The sequence below is a fragment of the Schistocerca piceifrons genome, chromosome 4, assembly GCF_021461385.2.
Source record: "Schistocerca piceifrons isolate TAMUIC-IGC-003096 chromosome 4, iqSchPice1.1, whole genome shotgun sequence".
NCBI classification, from domain to species: domain Eukaryota; kingdom Metazoa; phylum Arthropoda; class Insecta; order Orthoptera; family Acrididae; genus Schistocerca; species Schistocerca piceifrons.
In genome coordinates this window covers 712,932,405-712,952,083 of record NC_060141.1, presented here as the reverse complement: position 1 = coordinate 712,952,083, position 19,679 = coordinate 712,932,405, and the positions used below count along the sequence as shown (strand labels likewise).

The window sequence follows — 19,679 nt, the reverse complement described above, 5'->3', positions numbered from 1 at the left end:
ATGATGGCTTGCCTTCAGATTCCCATGTAGTTCAACATCGGGCCACTGAGACATCTGAATGCACCACAAATCTGGACTTTGCTTCAGTCAACCAGCCGGCCAAATGGAGACCCACAATGAGGCCTCTTACAAATTCTGTCAGGTGCTGATAACACTGTCTCACTAGAGTTTGTGCAGCATCTCCGTGTCCTTCACAGTGACCACTCAACACCTGACGCTGTTTACGCCCGTTATGTACATACTCTGATAATATGTGTCTCTACAAAGTTACACTGACGTCAGACCATGTCCTCTGGGTGCTTCATTTTACGTGTGTGTGTGTGTGTGTGTGTGTGTGTGTGTGTGTGTGTGTGTGTGTGTGTGTCAAGTGTTCAGGTTGATCAATTGATTATTATAAACGGTAAAGATACGCAACTGATGTGTAATACACTGCTACTTTGTGCAGAAACGTTTTATTTTTAATCCTGTTATTATACTGCTCTTTTAGCTTGACTAATTAGAACAGTTGTTGTTTTAAAATGTTCTGGAAATAAAAGGTGTAATTATTTATTATCAGTATAAAAAATACAGCGAAGAACAATGTCTCATTTACCACTCAGCACAACAGAAAACTTGAAGTCTGCGGCTCAGCTGATTTCCAGGCAATGCAAGAGACTCTGACCAATGGCAGTGTACTAGCTGGGATGTCGTACCTGTTGAATTTCTACCTACCTTATACTGTGACGTCTTTTTTATTAACACTGAGATTCTTCCTGAGTTTTAGTTTCTTAACTGTGGATTGATGTTAATATAACTACATTTATGTAGTTGGCTGTTTACAGGTTGCTGTAACGGCACCGTTATGATGACTGCATACTTCTCTCACCAAACTTTCCTATATGGACCTCCTGTCGCTACAGCTACCTTTAAAGACATCGGCATCAGCAACTCATGACTTTTAAATTACTAATTTGGTTGTGCTGAAGGCAACTTGACCCACTGCATAAACATTTAATAAAATATTATCAGATAGAAAAGTGTTGTTTCTGCTGATAAAGTCACAATCTCTCCTTGAAAGCAAGAGATGCAAGTGAGAGAATGTGCCATCAGAATTCGAAATCTGTCTACCCATGTACTCCAAAGGCTGAACACTGCCTGCCTTGTGTCAGCTGCTGGCTGTTATTAGCCGTATTACCACTAAAACGCGTTATGTCGTGAAGTCAGTGCCAGCGCACCAGTCGGGAATGAAAGAGAAGAGAGGGCTATGAGAAGAGACCAGCCAATCGCAGGCTGACCGATCTCCCTCCAGGACGACAACGTGACAGCAGTGGCCCCTAGGTGAAGACGATATAAGCGCCGCACTCCACTGGTGACAACCCACTTCGATAGCAGCTTCACCGTTAGCCACTTCGTTAGCAATCTCTATGTAGCACAGTTAGAGATTATCAGTCACTGCAGTTGAGTTGAGAGACTTTTGTTAGTAACGGTGGCTATGACCAGATGTGTTACTTATGTTTGTCTGTTCTGAAGAAGACTGATTATTTTGTATTTTGCCCTCTGCTTGCGACACATCTGTGTAATTGTTGCACTTCTGGATGATAATGTAGAAACGATTACAAAAATTCCCAGATAAAAGTTAAGTATTTGTATTTGTTGTAATAAAAGTCGTTAATACGAGTTCTCTGATTGTTTGCCTAGCGAGCCGAATATGCATGATTTCTAGTTACAACAATACGTTCCCCTCAGAACAAGGCATAACACTCAAAAGACCAAGTGGGAGCGATTTTCCACTTACTTGATGCTCAGATGAACTCAGTCAACCTTTTCCAAAGGTGTCTGAGATACGTCTTCTCTGCTAACTGATTACAACAACGACTCATGCAGTGGCAAAGCTATTACTAGAGGCCAAAGAATGATATAGTGAGATGAACTGACAATGGGTACAACATATGAGAGAAACTGGTATGGGCAACAACCATAAGTTAATACCAGTCACATGAAAAAAGCTGGGGCATTACAAACCTATGGAGACAGTGGAAGGTCTTTTCGAATTTATTTACCAAATACCGAGAATCTTTGGTCAAGTCTGTTGCTCCTTTCTGTTTGAATGCTGATGGTGGAAACGTTATACCATTAATGTTCTAACCAAGTGCCAGTAAAATAAAGCACTGGAAATGTAACACCTACTGATTTTAATTCGATTTTACCCTACCTTATTGACGTTTCACTCATTAGAGAAGAACTACAGAAATTTTCTGTCTAAAGTATTTTGTTTCTACGTATTACTCCACAGAACATCTGAGAAGCAGCACCTTCATCTTTAAGATAGACGGAGAGGGGGCATGAAGAAAGCAACGACGTGCACCCCTTTATTCTTACAAGCGTCACAAGCTAAAAGTCTAGCACCAGTTACTGTTAATCTGTATTTTTCGTATCATATTGTCACTCTTTCAGCACTTTTTGTCATTGTGGTACATGTCATCAACGATACACTTGTTGCGAGCACTTTGGTTCTTCAGTTTGACGGTAGATGTAGCCTCTCTGAGGCGTAATATTCTTATGTAATTTTCACATTCTCCTTCTTAACTTCAGCACCTTGGAAACACGTTCTGTCATCTTCTCCGTTTGTACTGTCGCCCTTTTCTCCAGCTTATTGTCGTTAAAATTCACCACGTTTTCTCCAAGCTATGGTGCATCAGGAAGGACATTCTCTGCAGTCGTGTTTAGACAGGAATGAATACGGACGATTTTAAACCAGAATGTCTACTGCTATGGTAAGAACCTCAATGGAATTCATCAAGTAGTAGTTTATCATGCACCAAAGATGTAAAGGTAGGTTTATTTTTTTTATTTTATTTTTTAGGTGATGCATTTCGCCATCCAGGGGTAGCGGCGAATGATCAGCACTCGCCATCGTGCTCCAGGGCGCAGTCTGAAACAGAAAAACACCAAGACGTGGGGTCATCGTACGTCCATAACGCCGTGCCCTGACTCCCTCACAGCTAGCAGTGTCATTGCCAGCTTATTCACCTGCGAATCGCAAGCGGCTGTAGGCAGAAACAACAGCCATCCATACAGCTGCGACAACACTAACGCGTTGCCATAGAGACATGCACAAAATTGCATTCCGTTACTGGTTGAGGCAGGACTCCTGTAACCTGAGCTACACAGTCCGCCAAGTTTTCCCCGAAGTGTAGCATATTCATACTGTTTACATGTGAGTCACAATGCGAGTGGAGATTTTTAATCAAATGAATTGAAGAATTCGTCGTAAACATGGGTGGCTGCTTAGCTGTGAACCGCACTACCACTGCAAAAATACTTTTTGTACATTTAGATTTCCAGGTGCCTCCGAACGAAAAAAAAGATGGACCATAAATTTCCCCAGAGTGAGAACCAAGACCAGACGCTCAGCTGTGTATTGTCAGTATATATTAATAAAAAGAAATCATAAACATAATACCAACTGTATACATTTGCGTTTCTTCCCCTAGCCGAAAACTATACTGAAGAAGCTTGTCTCAAAATTTTTCAATTCCTGAGATATTTTCGGTGCTGGCAAGATGGAGAGGAATATTTATTGTGATGTATTTATACGTCATTATCATAAACATACGTACAAAAACTGAATAATACTTAACACCATCTCTTCTATAGGTACGGTAGTATGAGTGCTAATGAAGATATTTTTATACTGGATTGCTCATTTTGAGGGAATCCGTCAAAGAATAAAGTTGTACTAACCTATCACGAAGTACACAAAATGCATACTTGTTAAATGATAGATGAAACTATTAATAAAAATTCCTTTCACTGTAACATGAAATTATACTTTTCTTCCCTCCGTACAACAAAAATGCCGCATTTTTTTAAAAGTAGTTATTTGTGATTAAAAAAATAAACACCACTTTTTTGAGGACCGTACATGGGCAAAAACTAACAAATAGGCACAAGCTGCTACTGCATAACATCCATATTTGAAGATATTGGTACAGAGTTCTTAATCCATTTCATTTAATAATTACAAACTACCACGCAAGTTCCCAGCATACATTTCAATAGCCGTGTGATATTACATTTACATTTTTCTGTTATATTATAAGGGCATTCTAAATATCTCTATACACATTAATCACTGTTCGGTGCATTTCATTTATGCAATATCAAATATTTTATAAGAGATATCATAAATACTTGCGTGAATAGCATTGCTGTATTCTCAGAGTTGGGAAAAACATGGCGGGCGATCCAACCTATTCTATAGGAGCTCAAAGTCGAGACAGACGCGCCAACAGGGCTGTTTCTACCGTTAGGCAAGACTAGGCGGCCGCCAAGGGTGACAAAATTTTAGGGACGGAAAATGATAATTTCAAATCAAACAGCCAAAAAACTGAACAAATTAGGAGAAAAAAGGAGAAGGGTAGAAAATTAAAACATCGAGCTGTTTTCAAAGGCATGCGAAACAATTACATAATAAGTCTCTACTTACTTTGATGAAAGTGTGCCTCTACTGTATCATGATTGTCCAGTAAATGTACGATGAGTGTAAGTGATACTTTTCATGTGAAATGAGCATAAAAGAAGAATAAAGTACCGTCCTTCAAAGTATTACTTCTGATAAATTTTAAATTGTACTCGTAGGGAGCAGCAGATAAAAACAAAGCTACATTTTGATTTTGTACTGAAATTTCTTTGTGATTTGTACAAGAAAAAAATCTGAAGCCAAAAATTTACTGCACAGAAGAAAGAATATTCCAAGTCCAGTAATTCTGATTTAAGAAACAGTTCACTGAAAAAAAAAAAAATGTGCCGGCCGAAGTGGCCGTGCGGTTAAAGGCGCTGCAGTCTGGAACCGCGAGACCGCTACGGTCGCAGGTTCGAATCCTGCCTCGGGCATGGATGTTTGTGATGTCCTTCGGTTAGTTAGGTTTAACTAGTTCTAAGTTCTAGGGGACTAATGACCTCAGCAGTTGAGTCCCATAGTGATCAGAGCCATTTTTTGAAAAAAAATGTACTTAACAAAAGCTTTTTTATTTCATTCTTTTGTTTTTTTACTTAAGGTTTAACTACCACCGTGAGCAACTCAATGGGCTATAAGTATTGATCCATCCTAATTTAAGGTCACTTACTCCAGGGAGGGGAAAGAACCCGTGTTTTCAGATAAATGCATCATCCATGCCTCACTGGGATTCGAACCCGGACACATCTCGGACGAATGATCAGAAACCAGTTGCTTATACCACTGCGCCACCGGGGCGGCTGATAAAAGTTTTAAAACTCTCAATAGAAAATGGAAACAAGGCGTCTTTTATTTATTTAATCGCAAGAAAGTGGATGCCGAACACTGCTGTATTACACTTCTGGCCGTTAAAATTGCTACACCAAGAAGAAATCCAGATGATAAACGGGTATTCATTGGACAAATATATTATACTAGAACTGACATGTGATTACATTTTCACGCAATTTGGGTGCATAGATCCCGAAAAATCAGTACCCAGAACAACCACCTCTGGCCTTAATAACGGCCTTGATACGCCTAGGAATTGAGTCAAATAGAGCTTGGATGGCGTGTGCAGGTACAGCTGCCCCTGCAGCTTCAACACGATACCACAGTTTATCAACAATAGTGACTGGCGTATTGTGACGAGCCAGTTGGACGGCCACCATTAACCAGACGTTTTCAATTGGTGAGACATCTGGAGAATGTGCTGGCCAGGGCAGCAGTCGAATATTTTCCGTATCCAGAAAGGCCCGTACAGGACCTGCAACATTCCGTTGTGCATTATCCTGCTGAAATGTAGGGTTTCGCAGGGATCGAATGAAGGATAGAGCCACGGGTCGTAACACATCTGAAATGTAACGTCCACTATTCAAAGTGCCGTCAATGCGAACAAGAGATGACCGAGACGTGTAACCAATGGCACCGCATACCATCACGCCGGGTGATACGCCAGTATGGCGATGACGAATACAGGCTTCCAATGTGCGTTCACCGCGATGTCGCCAAACAGGGATGCAACCATCATGATGCTGTAAACAGAACCTGGATTCATCCGAAAAAATGACGTTTTGCCATTCGTGCACCCAGGTTCGTCGTCGAGTGCACCATCGCAGGCGCTCCTGTCTGTGATGCAGCGTCAAGGGTAACTGCAGCCATGGTCCCCGAGCTGATAGTTCATGCTGCTGCAAACGTTGTCGAACTGTTCACGCAGACAGTTATTGTCTTGCAAACTGACTCAGGGATTGAGACCTGGCTGCATGATCCGCTACAGCCATGCGGATAAGATGCCTGTCACCTCGACTGCTAGTGATACGAGGCTGTTGGGATCCAGCACAGTGTTCCGTATTACCCTCCTGAACCCACCGAGTCCATATTCTGCTAACAGTCATTGGATCTCGACCAACGGGAGCAGCAATGTCGCGATACGATAAACTGCAATCGCGATAGGCTACAATCCGACCTTGATCAAAGTCGGAAACGTGATGGTACACATTTCTCCTCCTTACACGAGGCATCACAACAACGTTTCACCAAGCAACGCTGGTCAACAGCTGTTTGTGTTGAGAAATCGGTTGGAAACTTTCCTCATGCCAGCACGTTGTAGGTGTCGCCATCGGCGCCAACCTTGTGTGAATGCTCTGAAAACCTAATCATTTGCATATCACAGCATCTTCTTCCTATCGGTTAAATTTCGCGTCTGTAGCACGTGATCTTCGTGGTGTAGCACTTTTAATGGCCAGTAGTGTATATTGTGCACATTGCTGTAGCAGCTGGTGTAGAGCTGTACTGACCCGCTTGCAGCGCGCATACCGCTGCGTGCCAGGCACAGCAGTTGGGGAAGGTGTGTTGCTGGCCATCCTGGCAGCGCGTGCACACCGGCAGGTAGACGTCGGCGCACACCTCTGGGCAGGGACACTGCAGCCGGCGCTGCGAGCACATAGCGGCGGACGCCGCAGCGCAGTCCTGTACACGGGTAAACAGCCACTCCTGTACCTGTGACATCTGCTATACAGCGGTTGGACACAAACGTGAGAACACCTCAAGAAATGCATGTTTGAACGTAAATGCAATGCTAACTAAGCCTGCAGGTTGAGCTGTTGTATCTGACGACGAACGGCACCTGTCCAGTCTCCTCAGCAAGTTGTCAATGCATTATGTGGTAGCTAACTGAATTCGAACCTGGCCGAATTGTCGGTGCTCATATGGTGGGTGCTTTCATAAACAAGGTAGCCGAACAGTTTGGTGTTTCAACAGGGACGGTATCGAAGATTTATACCGCATACAAGGGAAGCGGAAAAAACATCATCTGCTAAGTCACAATGCGGATGGAAGTGTGCAGTGAGGGATCGTGAAAGATGGTCATCAAAGAGGAGTGTGATGAAAAATAAGGAGACGACAGCTGCAAAAGTCACTGCAGAATTGAATGTCACACTCGTGAACCCTGTCAGTATCAAAACATTACGAAACAAGCTGCGTAAGATGGGAATTGGAGGACGAACTGGAGTTCAAAAACCACACATAAGTGATGAAAATGGCTGTAACAGGAAAATGTGGTGACAAAGCTATAAAACCTGCATTGTGGGACCGCGAGGGGTAGTCGCGGGGTTTAAGGCGCCTTGACACGGACCGCGCGGCTCCTCCCGTCGGAGGTTCGAATCCTCCCTCGGCCATGGGTGTGTGTGTTGTTCTTAGCGTAAGTTAGTTTAAGTTAGACTAATTACACTAATTACTGTGTAAGCTTAGGGAACGATGACCTCAGCAGTTTGGTCCCATAAGTTCATACCACAAATTTTCAATTTTTTTTCTGGGCTGTGGAGCAATGAAAGTCATTTTGTCAGATGAATATTGATGCACACTGTTTCCAACTTCTGGCCAAATTTAAGCTCGGTCACGATTTGGGCAGCGATATCACGGTATTCCCATGAGCTTCATGCGTACTCTGCAAGATCGCATTACTGCGTGACTTTAATTGGCTGATAAGATCCATCCCACGGTAAAAAGTTCATTCCCCAGTGGCGGTGCTATGTTCCAAGGCGGCAGGGCCCCTGTTCACAGCTCGCATCGTCCAGGAGTGGTTTGTGAGCAAGACGATGTATATTCGCATCTCCTCTGGCAGCCACCGTATCCAGATCTCAATATTATTGAGCCTTTGTAGTACACTTTGGATAGAAGAATTTATACCCATCATCACTGCCTGAGCCTGCTACACTCTTGCAGTAAGATTACTATAAGATACCCTTAAAAACCATACAGGACCTGTAATTATCCATTCCGAGAAGACTGGAGACGTTTTTAAATTCCAACGGTTTTCCTACATCTTATTAAGCATGCTGAAGAGCTGTGTGTTTGGTGTTTCCATATTTCTGTCTCTCTCTTATATACCCAGCATCAGCGTACAGGAAACTGGGAAGGAGCCTAACACTCCTCCCCCCTCCCCGCCTCCCCCCGGCCTCCCCCCCCCCCCCCTCCGCCCTCCCGCCCCCCCCCCCACTTCCAATAGTCTGTGCTAGCACAAAACTTGATGGTGCCCTGTCACTAATTTATCCCGATATTGTATCTGAGAGGAAAGGTACGAAAACTATTTGTTGTGACTGACAATTCGCAATTTTTCACAACACAACTTTTATTCATGTAAGTTCACAATGTTGGTGACTGAAGATACAAACGAAAGGTAACAATAACGAAGAAAAAGTCTCCTAATGGAGGCAAACAAAAGTTCACCTCTTATTTTCCACAAAGGTTCGTTGTAACACACTATCAACAGTCCAATTCCGAGACGAAGACGTAATCTTCCACAGTTGCGGTACACGAGGTCGGCATCAGGCGTGAACTGAACTTCGGGCCTGCTTCTAGCCCCTAAGTAGCTGTCTCCAGCCATTCAGATTTCGGTGTAGTGATACTTACTGCAGGCCGCTGCTCGAGCTCCCCCTGCAGGAAGTAGTGGTCGAAATGTCTGTTTCCATTATCTTGTGTGTAAATAGCCAGTGTTTACCATGGTGCTTTTGGGTACGCCTTGGGCATAGACAACCTCGTCCTCTGTGGTGTTATATGGGTTGCCGACCCTCAGGGGCTACCTTGGCTCCGGTATAACACTATCTATAACGTGAAAGCCAATTTATATGTCTGAAAGACATTAACAGCTAGGAGTTCCAGGTACCATTCCTGCTAATAAACTGATCAGATACTTATAACTAAAGTTTTCGGTTTTATAATAGACACCTATAACACAGCTATTGTTCCATATCTGAAATAACGACTGTATTTGGCAATATGTTATTGCTTGATTATTTATATGTTAATTACGTTAATACACATCTATTCAAGGTTCGTCCATGTGACAGATACAATGTATCTTAACGTAATTCTACCATGGAATGCTTCTATAGATTTTGTTTGGTTTTATATAAGGCAGATGATTAACAGTTTTGACAATCTAAATACTTTTTTTATATTTTATGGTGTACAGTTTTATAAGGTGCTCAATTTACATAACCTAATTAATAATTGATAATTTTATAACGATCTCTTTCCCATTCTGAGATAATGCAAATGGAAGTTCTAATATAATATGAGAGAAAGTATGTAATTTATAGTATACTGATCAGTATGTGATTCCCTGTTTGGTCTATAAATAGAATGAGTACAGAGCCCTAATGTAGTTACAGACTCAACGTTGTCATATAATGTGCAAAGTATATTATGGCTGAATGTAAATGTAGTTGTTGTGATACGTAACACATTTTATTTTGTTATCCTGGTTGTGCTTATAGAGCTAGATATTCACACAGTGATTACTTTTCAACATTATGATCATGTCATAATCACCACAAAAAATTTTGAAAGTAATTGTTTAATGATTTTAATGATTGTTGATGTGTCGACAGAAGTGCCGACACAGTGTTATTTTGAGGGGGCCGATAGGCACGCTATCTAACGCAGACGGGCGTGAATTCTGGAACAGGATAACTATTGAATGGTAGCAAGAAAAGTACGTAGCTGCTTTATACTTAACTTTTATTATGAGATGAATACAGCGTTCTTCTTGAGACATTTATACTATAACTCTCAAAGTAGGTAAGGCTAATGGCGCCTTGCTAGGTCGTAGCCATGGACTTAGCAGAAGGCTATTCTAACTGTCTCTCGGCAAATGAGAGGAAGGCTTCGTCCGTATTGTCGCTAGCAATGTCGTCGTACAACTGGGACGAGTGCTCTATCGTATCTCGAGACCTGCCTTGTGGTGGCGCTAGGTCTGCGATCACACAGTGGCGACACGCGGGTCCGACATGTACTAAATGGACCGCGGCCGATTTAAGCTACCAGCTAGCAAGTGTGGTGTCTGGCGGTGACACCACAATTGTCATACTGAATTATGCCTTTTCTATACTCTCTTAGTATAAATTTGTATGTTACTGCCTGTCTCTTGTATCTATGTTCTGCCAAGAGATGATCAGTTAAATCAGAACTAGTTTCAAAGTAGTAAAACAAAAACTTTTAACAGTTTGACGTTATTCTGCAAGAAACGTCAAACTTGAATTATTTTACCCTTTCATGGTTAAAAATTAATTTGCATATATTTGAAAAATAAAAGGTCGAAAATTGTCTTCCTTTCTGATAAATAATACACATTTACTATTAAAATTTTTTGAGCTGACCGATTTTGAAAGTCGGTGAAGTGGGACACATGTGTCCCACAAATGTAGCTAAAGTCATGTTTTCATGGGAACCTAGGATTTTCTGAATTAAAATTTTAATTTTAGAATGATTTTTTCAGGATGGCTACCATGGAAAAAACTATAATAAATCAGTACCAAAACAAATTTATTCTCACGACAATAAAAAATATGAAATATCGTACACAGTTTTCAACATAATATTAAAAATGGCTTTGACATACCAAAAACCAATTTTTACCACATTCTTTGTAATTTTCTGGGGCATATACCATTGGATACAAATTATGTACAAACCAGCAGAACAGTTGAGGTGTGTAGTAATGTTTCAAAACAATATCTGTGATTGATAAGAAAATACAACCAGTTCCTTCAGACATTCTTGGAATGAAGAAGATGGTGGCTGGATCTGATTTTCGTGAAACATGTGCACTGTGCCCCATATAAACATATGCCGCCCCATTTGATCACTCACAACATTCTACATATCCATCCCATGGCCGTAGCATTTTCCTGCAATGTGCGAAAGCACCTCGCTACATGCTAGTACTGGAGAAATATGAGATCTCCCAATGCTTAAAACTGCTTATTAGTGTAGGCCTACTCTTATTGTTCATATCCAGTATAGCAGGAAGAATACAGGATTAAATTGGTTAGTGATTTGGAGGTATGTCAGTGCGGAACGACCTGGAAGGGGTTCGAGTCGAATTGGGCTTGCATGACAGATATGAGAACGTCATTCCATTTTGCTTCAGCTCTGTACCATAAGTCATCAAAAATACTGACTGATCAGGTCTGACGTTTAAGTTTCTCAGCAACATGCGACCAGATGTTTTCAGTGGGTGAGAGATGCAGAGAACATGCTACCATAGTTCGTCAATCATAGAGACTTGCGAGGTCAGGTGTGCCAGTTTGTCGGTAACAGGTGACACTCAAAGACACACCACGAAAAAAGTATCCGAAAGGATCAGAAATCGGTAGATGTGATGCACCCATACGGACAACACATAATTATGCAGAAAAAATGGATGATTATTCAAGAGAAAGAGCTCCACGAATTGAGCAAGTCAGTAACGTACTGGTTCACCTCTGACCATTCTGCAAACAGTTATTCGGCTCGGCGTTGATTGATAGAGTTGTTGAACGTTCTCCTGAGGGCTATCAGACCAGATTCTGTCCAACTCGCTCGTTAGATCGTCAAAATCCCGAGATGGTTTAAGGACCATGTCCATAATGCTCAAAACGTTCTCAGCTGGTGAGAGATACGGCGACCTTGCTGCCCAAAGTAGTGTTTAGCAACCATGAAGGCAAGCAGTACAAACTCTCGCCGTGTGTTGGAGGGCATTATCTTACTGAAAAATGTAGGTCCAATATGGCTTCCATGAAGGGCTACCAAACGTCGACATACCACTGTGCTGTAAGGCTCCACATATGATCATCAAAAGGGTATTGCTACGTAAAGAAACTGCACCCGAGACAATCATTCCTGGTTGTTGCGTCGCATGGTGTGTAACAGTCAGGTTGGTATCCCACCACTGACCAAGATGTCTCCAGACACGTGTTCGACCTGGAATTTCATTGACTGGGTAGTATTGTCCCACTTCGAACTGTACCCCGATGATCAGTGAAGATATGTTTGGAGAAGCCCCAGAAAATGGTGGGATACCAACCTGACTCTCACCCGACATACGGCCCCACAACCAGTAGTGATGATCTCCAGTGCCTTTCTTTTCATTATGGGACCTCTTTGGATGTCATCCTCGACACATTTATACAGCAGTACGTTGTCGATATTCTACGCCCCATTTTGTTGCCCTTCAGGGCAAGCCATCTTGGGCTTACATTTCAGCAAGCTAATGCCCAGCCGCACATGGTGATAGATTTTACTGCTTGTCTTCGTTCTCGCCAAACCCTACCTTGATCGGATCTTTCCACAGTTAAGAAAGTTTGAAGAATTGAGGATCTGGCATTATAACCGTCACGTGGACAACCAACAACTCTATCAATCAATGCCAAGTCGAATAATTACTTCCAATGAATCATTGATTTGCTCCATATTGGAAGCTCTTTGTCTTGAATAATTAATTCAATTTTTCTGGAACTGTAATCATTTGTTTGTCTGTATAAGTGCATCACATCTACCGATATCCGTCTCATTCAGACAACTTGTTCCTGGTGTATGTCTTTTTTTGGGGGAGTGTACTTCCTGACTCAACATACGTTACTAAAGGAAACCTTCAAACGCATGCTGGTTGAATTATTTAATCAGATTCCGACTAAAGCGGGTAGGAACGTCGCAGAACGGTAGACAGCAAACTCAGTACATCACTATCGTGCCAGTGTCGAATTTCATAAAAAAATTGTTCAAATGGCTCTGAGCACTATGGGACTTAACATCTATGGTTATCAGTACCCTAGAACTTAGAACTACTTAAACCTAACTAACCTAAAGACATCACACAACACCCAGCAATCACGAGGCAGAGAAAATCCCTGACCCCGCCGGGAATCAAACCCGTGAACCCGGGCGTGGGAAGCGAGAACGCTACCGCACGACCACGGGCTGCAGGCTAATTCCATGCATGACAGTAGACATATATTCTGCTTGTACGATCTATTCGCTTGTAACTTACATTCAAATGCGAGTTATGAATCAGAGACGCGCTGTGTAATCGTTTCTTATACACAGAATAAATGCAGGTTGCAGTGAAATACGATACATTTGCAAATTAAACCACGTAGTACATGCGATGCTAATTTGACGCTTCTTATGTGGTAGCTTGATGGTGTTGCAGTTTTAATCGTCCGGAATGCTGCATGAATGCAGTGAAGAATTATAAAGTAACATGTTGCTTTTCGATTATTTTTACACGTCATTTTCTTTCTACTACTCTTCATAGTTGCTCCAGCATTGTTTTCTAGCCATATGAGCACTAAATTTGGCTGCATTTCTCCAGTAATTGCGCTTACCAAAAAAAGAAAAAAACACCTTTCGGAAAGGCCTTGAAGGCCCAACAGTACCGACCGTGCGTCGTGTCATCCTCAGCCCTAAGGCGTCACCAGATGCGGTTACGGAGGAGCATGTGGTCACCACACCCGTCTAATGGCTGTTGTCGGTTTTCGTGATTGGTGTCGCTACTTCTCAACCAAGTAGCTCTTCAATTGGCCTCACGAGGGCTGAGTGCATCCCACTTGCCAATAGCACTCGCCAGAACTGGATGGTGACCCATCCAAGTGCTAGCCAAGCCCGATAGTGCTTAACTCCGGTGATCTGGCGGAACCGGTGCTACTAAGGCGGCGAAGCCGTTGGCTTTATGCTTACCACATCACCCCTTTCTATCAATCTCACGCCTGGTGGAAAAGTGTCACCAGGGCTGTCACCAGTCAGTCAAACAGCCCCAAAAACTGAGTATTCGAAACTAATGATGTTAGTCTTGCGCTTTTTTTACATGCGGCACCCTCTTACCCAAACACATCTATAATCTAACAGGAGTGGCTTGGCCTCAGCAATATTTTCTTCCATTGGTGATTCATAATGTACTGAGTTTGACTGAGATTGCTCAAGGAATTACAAAGTTGCGCCAACAAGTCGCCAATTTTCCACTGCCATCCACATAAACGCGGGTACTACTGTTCTGTTGTTTATCTTCTGGTACTAAGTCATATGCATATCATATTTGGTTCCTGTTGCTCTACAACTGCGCGGGAAAACATTAGGTGGTCATGTCCAGTCTGAGCTTATTTATCACTCTTACTGCCAAAAGTCTATTTTGCTAATTCTGCATTCATGTTCAGAAAAACCCAATCAGTATTTCTCTTAAATGCGGTTCAAATAACTTGCATGGTCGCCTTTCGGTCAAGCAACGCATCTGCACCATACTCAGAGTCGATTCGAAAAGATTTTTCCACATAAATGACTTATGATTTGGCTCCCTCCCGTTTCCGTGTTACACATTCATCTATGTGACTTCTCATTACTAATTGTGTTGCACACTATTTACAAATTTATGCTACTCTGGCGCCCTCTCAGCTTGGCACCCAAAGTGGCGGCTTGTGTCGCTTGGTCCTGAAACTGGATCTCACCATTGTGTGTGTGCCTGTGTGTGTGTGTGTGTGTGTGTGTGTGTGTGTGTGTGTGTGTGTGTGTGTGTGTGTTAAACCGGGGTCCTTGTGTGTGTGTGTGTGTGTGTGTGTGTGTGTGTGTATTAAACCGGGGACCTAGAAACAACAGAGAAGCTTCGTCCCGCTGTAGCCCTCAGTGGCTCACAACCCCAAAACAGGCCACAGCAGTCCATCTGCCCCACTGTCGCCCCACATCGAACCCAGGGTTATTGTGCGGTTCAAACCCCAGTGGATACCCCCCGGGAACTTCTCATACCAGACGAGTGTAACCCCAAATGTTTGCCTGGTAGAGTAATTATGGTGTACACGTACGTGGAGACAGTGTTTGCGCAGCAATCGCTGACATGGTGTAACTGAGGTGGAATAACGGGAACCAGCCTGTCTTGGCCGAGGCAGATGGAAACCGCCTTAGAAACCATTCACAGGGTGGCCGGCACACCGGATCTCGGGGAGCAGATGTTTCTTCGTAATATGAACCTGACAGATTTTGGCACAATACTTTTCATAATAATATGATGTGTGTGAATTTTTAAAATAATTTTACTTTGAATCAGTACATGAAGGGAAAAGTGTTGTGCCGTGCTTCTACTTTATATAAATACCAGGCTAATTAAAGGACAATGTATATATTTTTCAGGTTGGACAAATCTCATCTGATGACGGCGTGCATTTGTATGGTGCTTTAGTGGACTTCACCCTGGCAGTATTATCACTTCTGCAATTCACAACAGAATGCGAGCGATTATTCTGGTAAGACAAAAAATCATAGCTGTCAGATGATTGTAACCTGGCTGGTTGTTACTTTTTGCCATCCTTATCGGCAACTAGTGAGATTATTTAACGAACGAGGAAGGATGAGGGAGGAGACGTTCCATTTTCAAAATTTTCTATATTATTTTTGAAACTAATTTCCTCTTTAAATTTTTGTTTTCAGCAAGGTATATAGAATGGAAAGCAAGTTGACAAACCGGAAGTCTACGTCTACAATGAATGGAATTCTCCTGGCATCACAGCGCGTCAAAAGTCCGGCAGCTGCTGCACTAGATTCCAGCCGACCAACACTATGATTGAAAGTATGTCCACTGGCTCTTCTTCACCCACAGGAGGATGAAGCTGATAAGTTTCCAACTATATCAGACGATTTTACTGAAGCCAATGACAGTGAATAGATTCATCCAGACAAAGTGCAAACGGTACTAGCAGTGACATCGTTTATTTTTATTTTATTTTGTAAATTATTTTAAATTTTTAGGCCCAGTTAATACAATACCAGCATAGGCCGAGAAGGCAGTATGTCGGCAGAGATTGAAAAACGAAAAAAAAATTGCAGTGACCGTCTAACAACAAAAAAATGGTTCAAATGGCTCTGAGCACTATGGGACTTAACTACTGAGGTCATCAGTCCCCTAGAACTTAGAACTACTTAAACCTAACTAACCTAAGGACATCAGACACATCCATGCCCGAGGCAGGATTCGAACCTGCGACCGTAGCGGTCACGCGGTTCCAAACTGAAGCGCTTAGAACCGCACGGCCACACCGGCCGGCCGCCTAACAACAACCTAAGGTAGTTAACAGTATTGTGTGAGACAGCCACTGTTAAAAATCTTGCTGCTTCATTCACTGCAGCTTGTAAATATTTGCTAAAGGACGTCTTCTAAGCACCCTGAGTACTCCGTCTTCAGGCCACAAGTGGCCCATAGGGACCATCCGACCGCCGTGTCATCCTCCGTTGAGGATGCGGATAGGAGAGGCGCGTGGTCTGCACACCGCTCTCCCGGTCGTTATGATGGTTTTCTGTGACTGGAGCCGCTACTATACGGTCGAGTAGCTCCTCAGTTGGCATCACAAGGCTGAGTGTACCCCGAAAAATGGCAACAGCACATGGCGGCCCGGATGGTCACCCATCCAAGTGCCGGCCACGCCCAACAGCGCTTAACTTCGGTGATCGCACGGAAACCAGTTTTTTGGGGTGTAGGCTCTAATCTATTGTCAGTGGTATCTGATATGGAGGACAACAAGACACTTGTATCTACATTGATACCTGTAATATGACAATTATATACATAACAGCAGAAACGTTAGTCTACTTACATTATATTTCTCTGTATCAACGACATTCATAGCAGTTATAAATTCATTGTGATGTTCAACATGACGATCATCTAGAAAGCAAGCAAGCATGTGGATACTTAGAACCCAATTACAGCCATGTTAATATGTTAGGCTATGAAATCAGTCCCATCTCACAGTACATACGTTATCGTGTGTTTTGCTACTGGCATTTCTCTGCCGTGAATTGTCGTGGTTGCGTGCTCTCATTATTAAACACTGGATGAGTATAGGCCGGGTAATTTGCATTTCGTTTTGGGAAACGCTAGTTTTTCACGCGTCTCAATGTTTATGACGTCTTCTCTCCTGAAATTATGTGGCGTACAATGATATAATTTTGAAGCTACATTTAGTAGTATATGCGGGTACTGCCTGCAAAAATGTTGCGAATAGCCTTAGTAGTAACTCCTCCAACTCTCCGTCCGAATAGGCCTTGGAAGTTCCAACTGTACCGACCGGCCGCCATGTCATCCTCAGACCACAGGAGTCACTGGATGCGGATAAGGAGGGGCATGTGGTCAGCATACCGCTCTCCCGGCCGTATGTCAGTTTACGAGACCGGAGCCGCTACTTCTCCATCAAGTAGTTCGTCAGTTTGCCTCACAAGGGCTGAGTGCACTCCGCTTGCCAACAGCGCCTGGCAGACCGGATGGTCACCCATCCAAGTTCTAGCCCAGCCCGACAGCGCTTAACTCCGGTGATCTGACGGGAACAGGTGTGACCACTGCGGCAAGGCCTTAGGTCTTAGTAGTAAAGAAGTAATAAATTAAAACGTCATGCCTGATGCTGAAGTTCAACTGCATGAAGAGCGAAAAACTTTTTTCTGTTCATTATTTTGCTGTGGGTGCCGAAAAGGTTCGAAATCATATGTTCCGTTTGTTCGAAGTCGCTAAGTGATATCATTCTCAAATACCGGATAAACGTAGTCCTGGTATTTGAGCGCTGTGAACTAAGATGTGTCAAGACATACATACTGTTTCTAACTGTAATAATTGTCTATCGGTCCTAAGCCTTGAAGTTAAGAGTATACCTATTAATGAGCAGATTATAACAGCATTTAAAAGTTTCAGATTCGGTTTATAATTTATGAAATACTGAAAATCAAACTTTTTCGCCAATGAAAGTCACTAGACAGGCAACCTGCAGATGGGGCAGTATACTATGAACAAGGCGGGGGCAGTAGCCAGTTCTGACTGCTCATATGTCCAGGGGCAGCTCCTGCAAAACTGTGTCTTATAACGCAACACAAGCATTCACGCCAGTGAAGTGCACGGCATCCAGCGCTACGTGCTTGATGGTTCTTATGTCCTATTGGAGGTTGTTGTTTTGGGGGAAGAGACCAAACTGCGAGGTCATCAGTCTCATCGGTTTAGGGAAGGACGGGGAAGGAAGTCGGCCGTGCCCTTTCAAAGGAACCATCCCGGCATTTGCCTGGAGCGATTTAGGGAAGTCACGGAAAACCTAAATCAGGATGGCCGGACGCGGTATTGAACCGCCGTCCTCCCGAATGCAAGTCCAGTGTGCTAACCACTGCGCCACCTCGCTCGGTCTTATGTCCTATTATTTTGTAATTTGACAAGCTTGGAAACAACAATGTGTAACTTCCTAGATTATTGTGTAATCAGCTTTCCTTCTCCTGTGAATGAAATCATAATCGAATTTACGTACGTAACACGTTTTCGAAAGTATAACATATGCTAAGAGAAAGCTTGTGCCGTGAGTGTAGTGAATATGAGAGAGGTAACCATGCAAAATTTGACACATACCTCATCTGCAGCAGAAGCAAAGCAGATTTGTGCAGTTACTAACAACATTAACATCACTTGTAACTTCATTCTTGTCTGCAACGAATCCAAGCAGCAGCTAGACAACTGTGACTGTTGCTGTGCCAGCCAGGCGTGGTAGCCACTATTTATACTGACATCCGGTGTCGTGACTTGCCATGAAAGCAGACACTTGTTCTCGAGTGCATCGCAAGTGTTCTTTTCACTTACTTCTCCCATGCTCCCTGCTCTTTTTATACCCCTATCTATCTACTTCTCTCTGTCTCCTACCTCTCACATAAACAACAAGCATTTCGCTGTTTACGCACTGAGGAAAAATGCGTTCCTCAAACGTGTTAAAGATCTGAACCAACAGCTGGCGAATTTCAAGACAAACTTTTAAAATGAGGGCACATGTACTGGAAGTTTTTGATCAGATTGTTGCTTCACAGTTAACTTTTTTGATACACTTCTCGAAAGAAAGCACTACGAAGAATTTGTGTTAATTATTAAGTGTGTGTCAGATTCGTTAAAATTATTCTCAAGGAAATCATTTAATGACTGAATGTTTAAGAAACAACTGTGAAAGAAAAGCATATTTCTAGTCAGGGAGATTTCGTGGCCATTCTCACTCTAAATTAAATTTTCGAAGTCCGCGACATTTTTTGTCTTTACCAAACAACGCCTCAACCGCACAGTCTGGATCATCCTCAAAAGCCGCTGTTCTACAGATGGCTGGATTATCTGTTTTGAACACTAATGCATGCAGAGGTTTTGAAACGTTAGCTGACTTAGACGAACATAGAAACGCCGTAATAATTTAGAAGTTTTTATCCTACATGTGTTTCAATGAAACTGGAGACGAGATGAGGAAAAGTGATTTATTTCTATCAATCTCACGTTCTTATGCAACTATCATGCAGCTCAGTAATTCAATTCTAATGTTAAAAAAGGGGAATAGTAAAAAGGCGTTATTCAAAGATAACATTTAAAAATATGGTAACAAACTAATAGTTGTAGATATCAAAA

General features: G+C 42.7%; 1 protein-coding gene across 1 annotated transcript; it reads right to left on the bottom strand.

Annotated features, from left to right (window-relative positions):
• Positions 1-530: 530 nt before the first annotated feature.
• On the bottom strand, positions 531-18,775 carry LOC124795473 (turripeptide Ici9.2-like). Its single transcript, XM_047259504.1, has 3 exons — positions 18,654-18,775; positions 6,775-6,946; positions 531-2,911 (listed from the first exon to the last, which is right to left on the bottom strand). The coding sequence occupies exons 1-3, from the start codon at positions 18,720-18,722 to the stop codon at positions 2,880-2,882; spliced, it is 273 nt and encodes a 90-aa protein (XP_047115460.1). The 5' UTR covers positions 18,723-18,775; the 3' UTR covers positions 531-2,879.
• Positions 18,776-19,679: the final 904 nt, after the last annotated feature.

What these genes read in the sequence shown, in the direction of transcription:
- LOC124795473 (XM_047259504.1), bottom strand. Translation starts at nt 18,722, where the DNA reads ATGAAGTTACAAGTGATGTTAATGTTGTTAGTAACTGCACAAATCTGC. An exon ending in TTGCTTCTGCTGCAGATGAG is followed by an intron (nt 6,947 to 18,653) that starts GTATGTGTCAAA and finishes ACCCGTGTACAG; the next exon opens with GACTGCGCTGCGGCGTCCGC. An exon ending in GGTATGCGCGCTGCAAGCGG is followed by an intron (nt 2,912 to 6,774) that starts GTCAGTACAGCT and finishes TTTCTGTTTCAG; the next exon opens with ACTGCGCCCTGGAGCACGAT.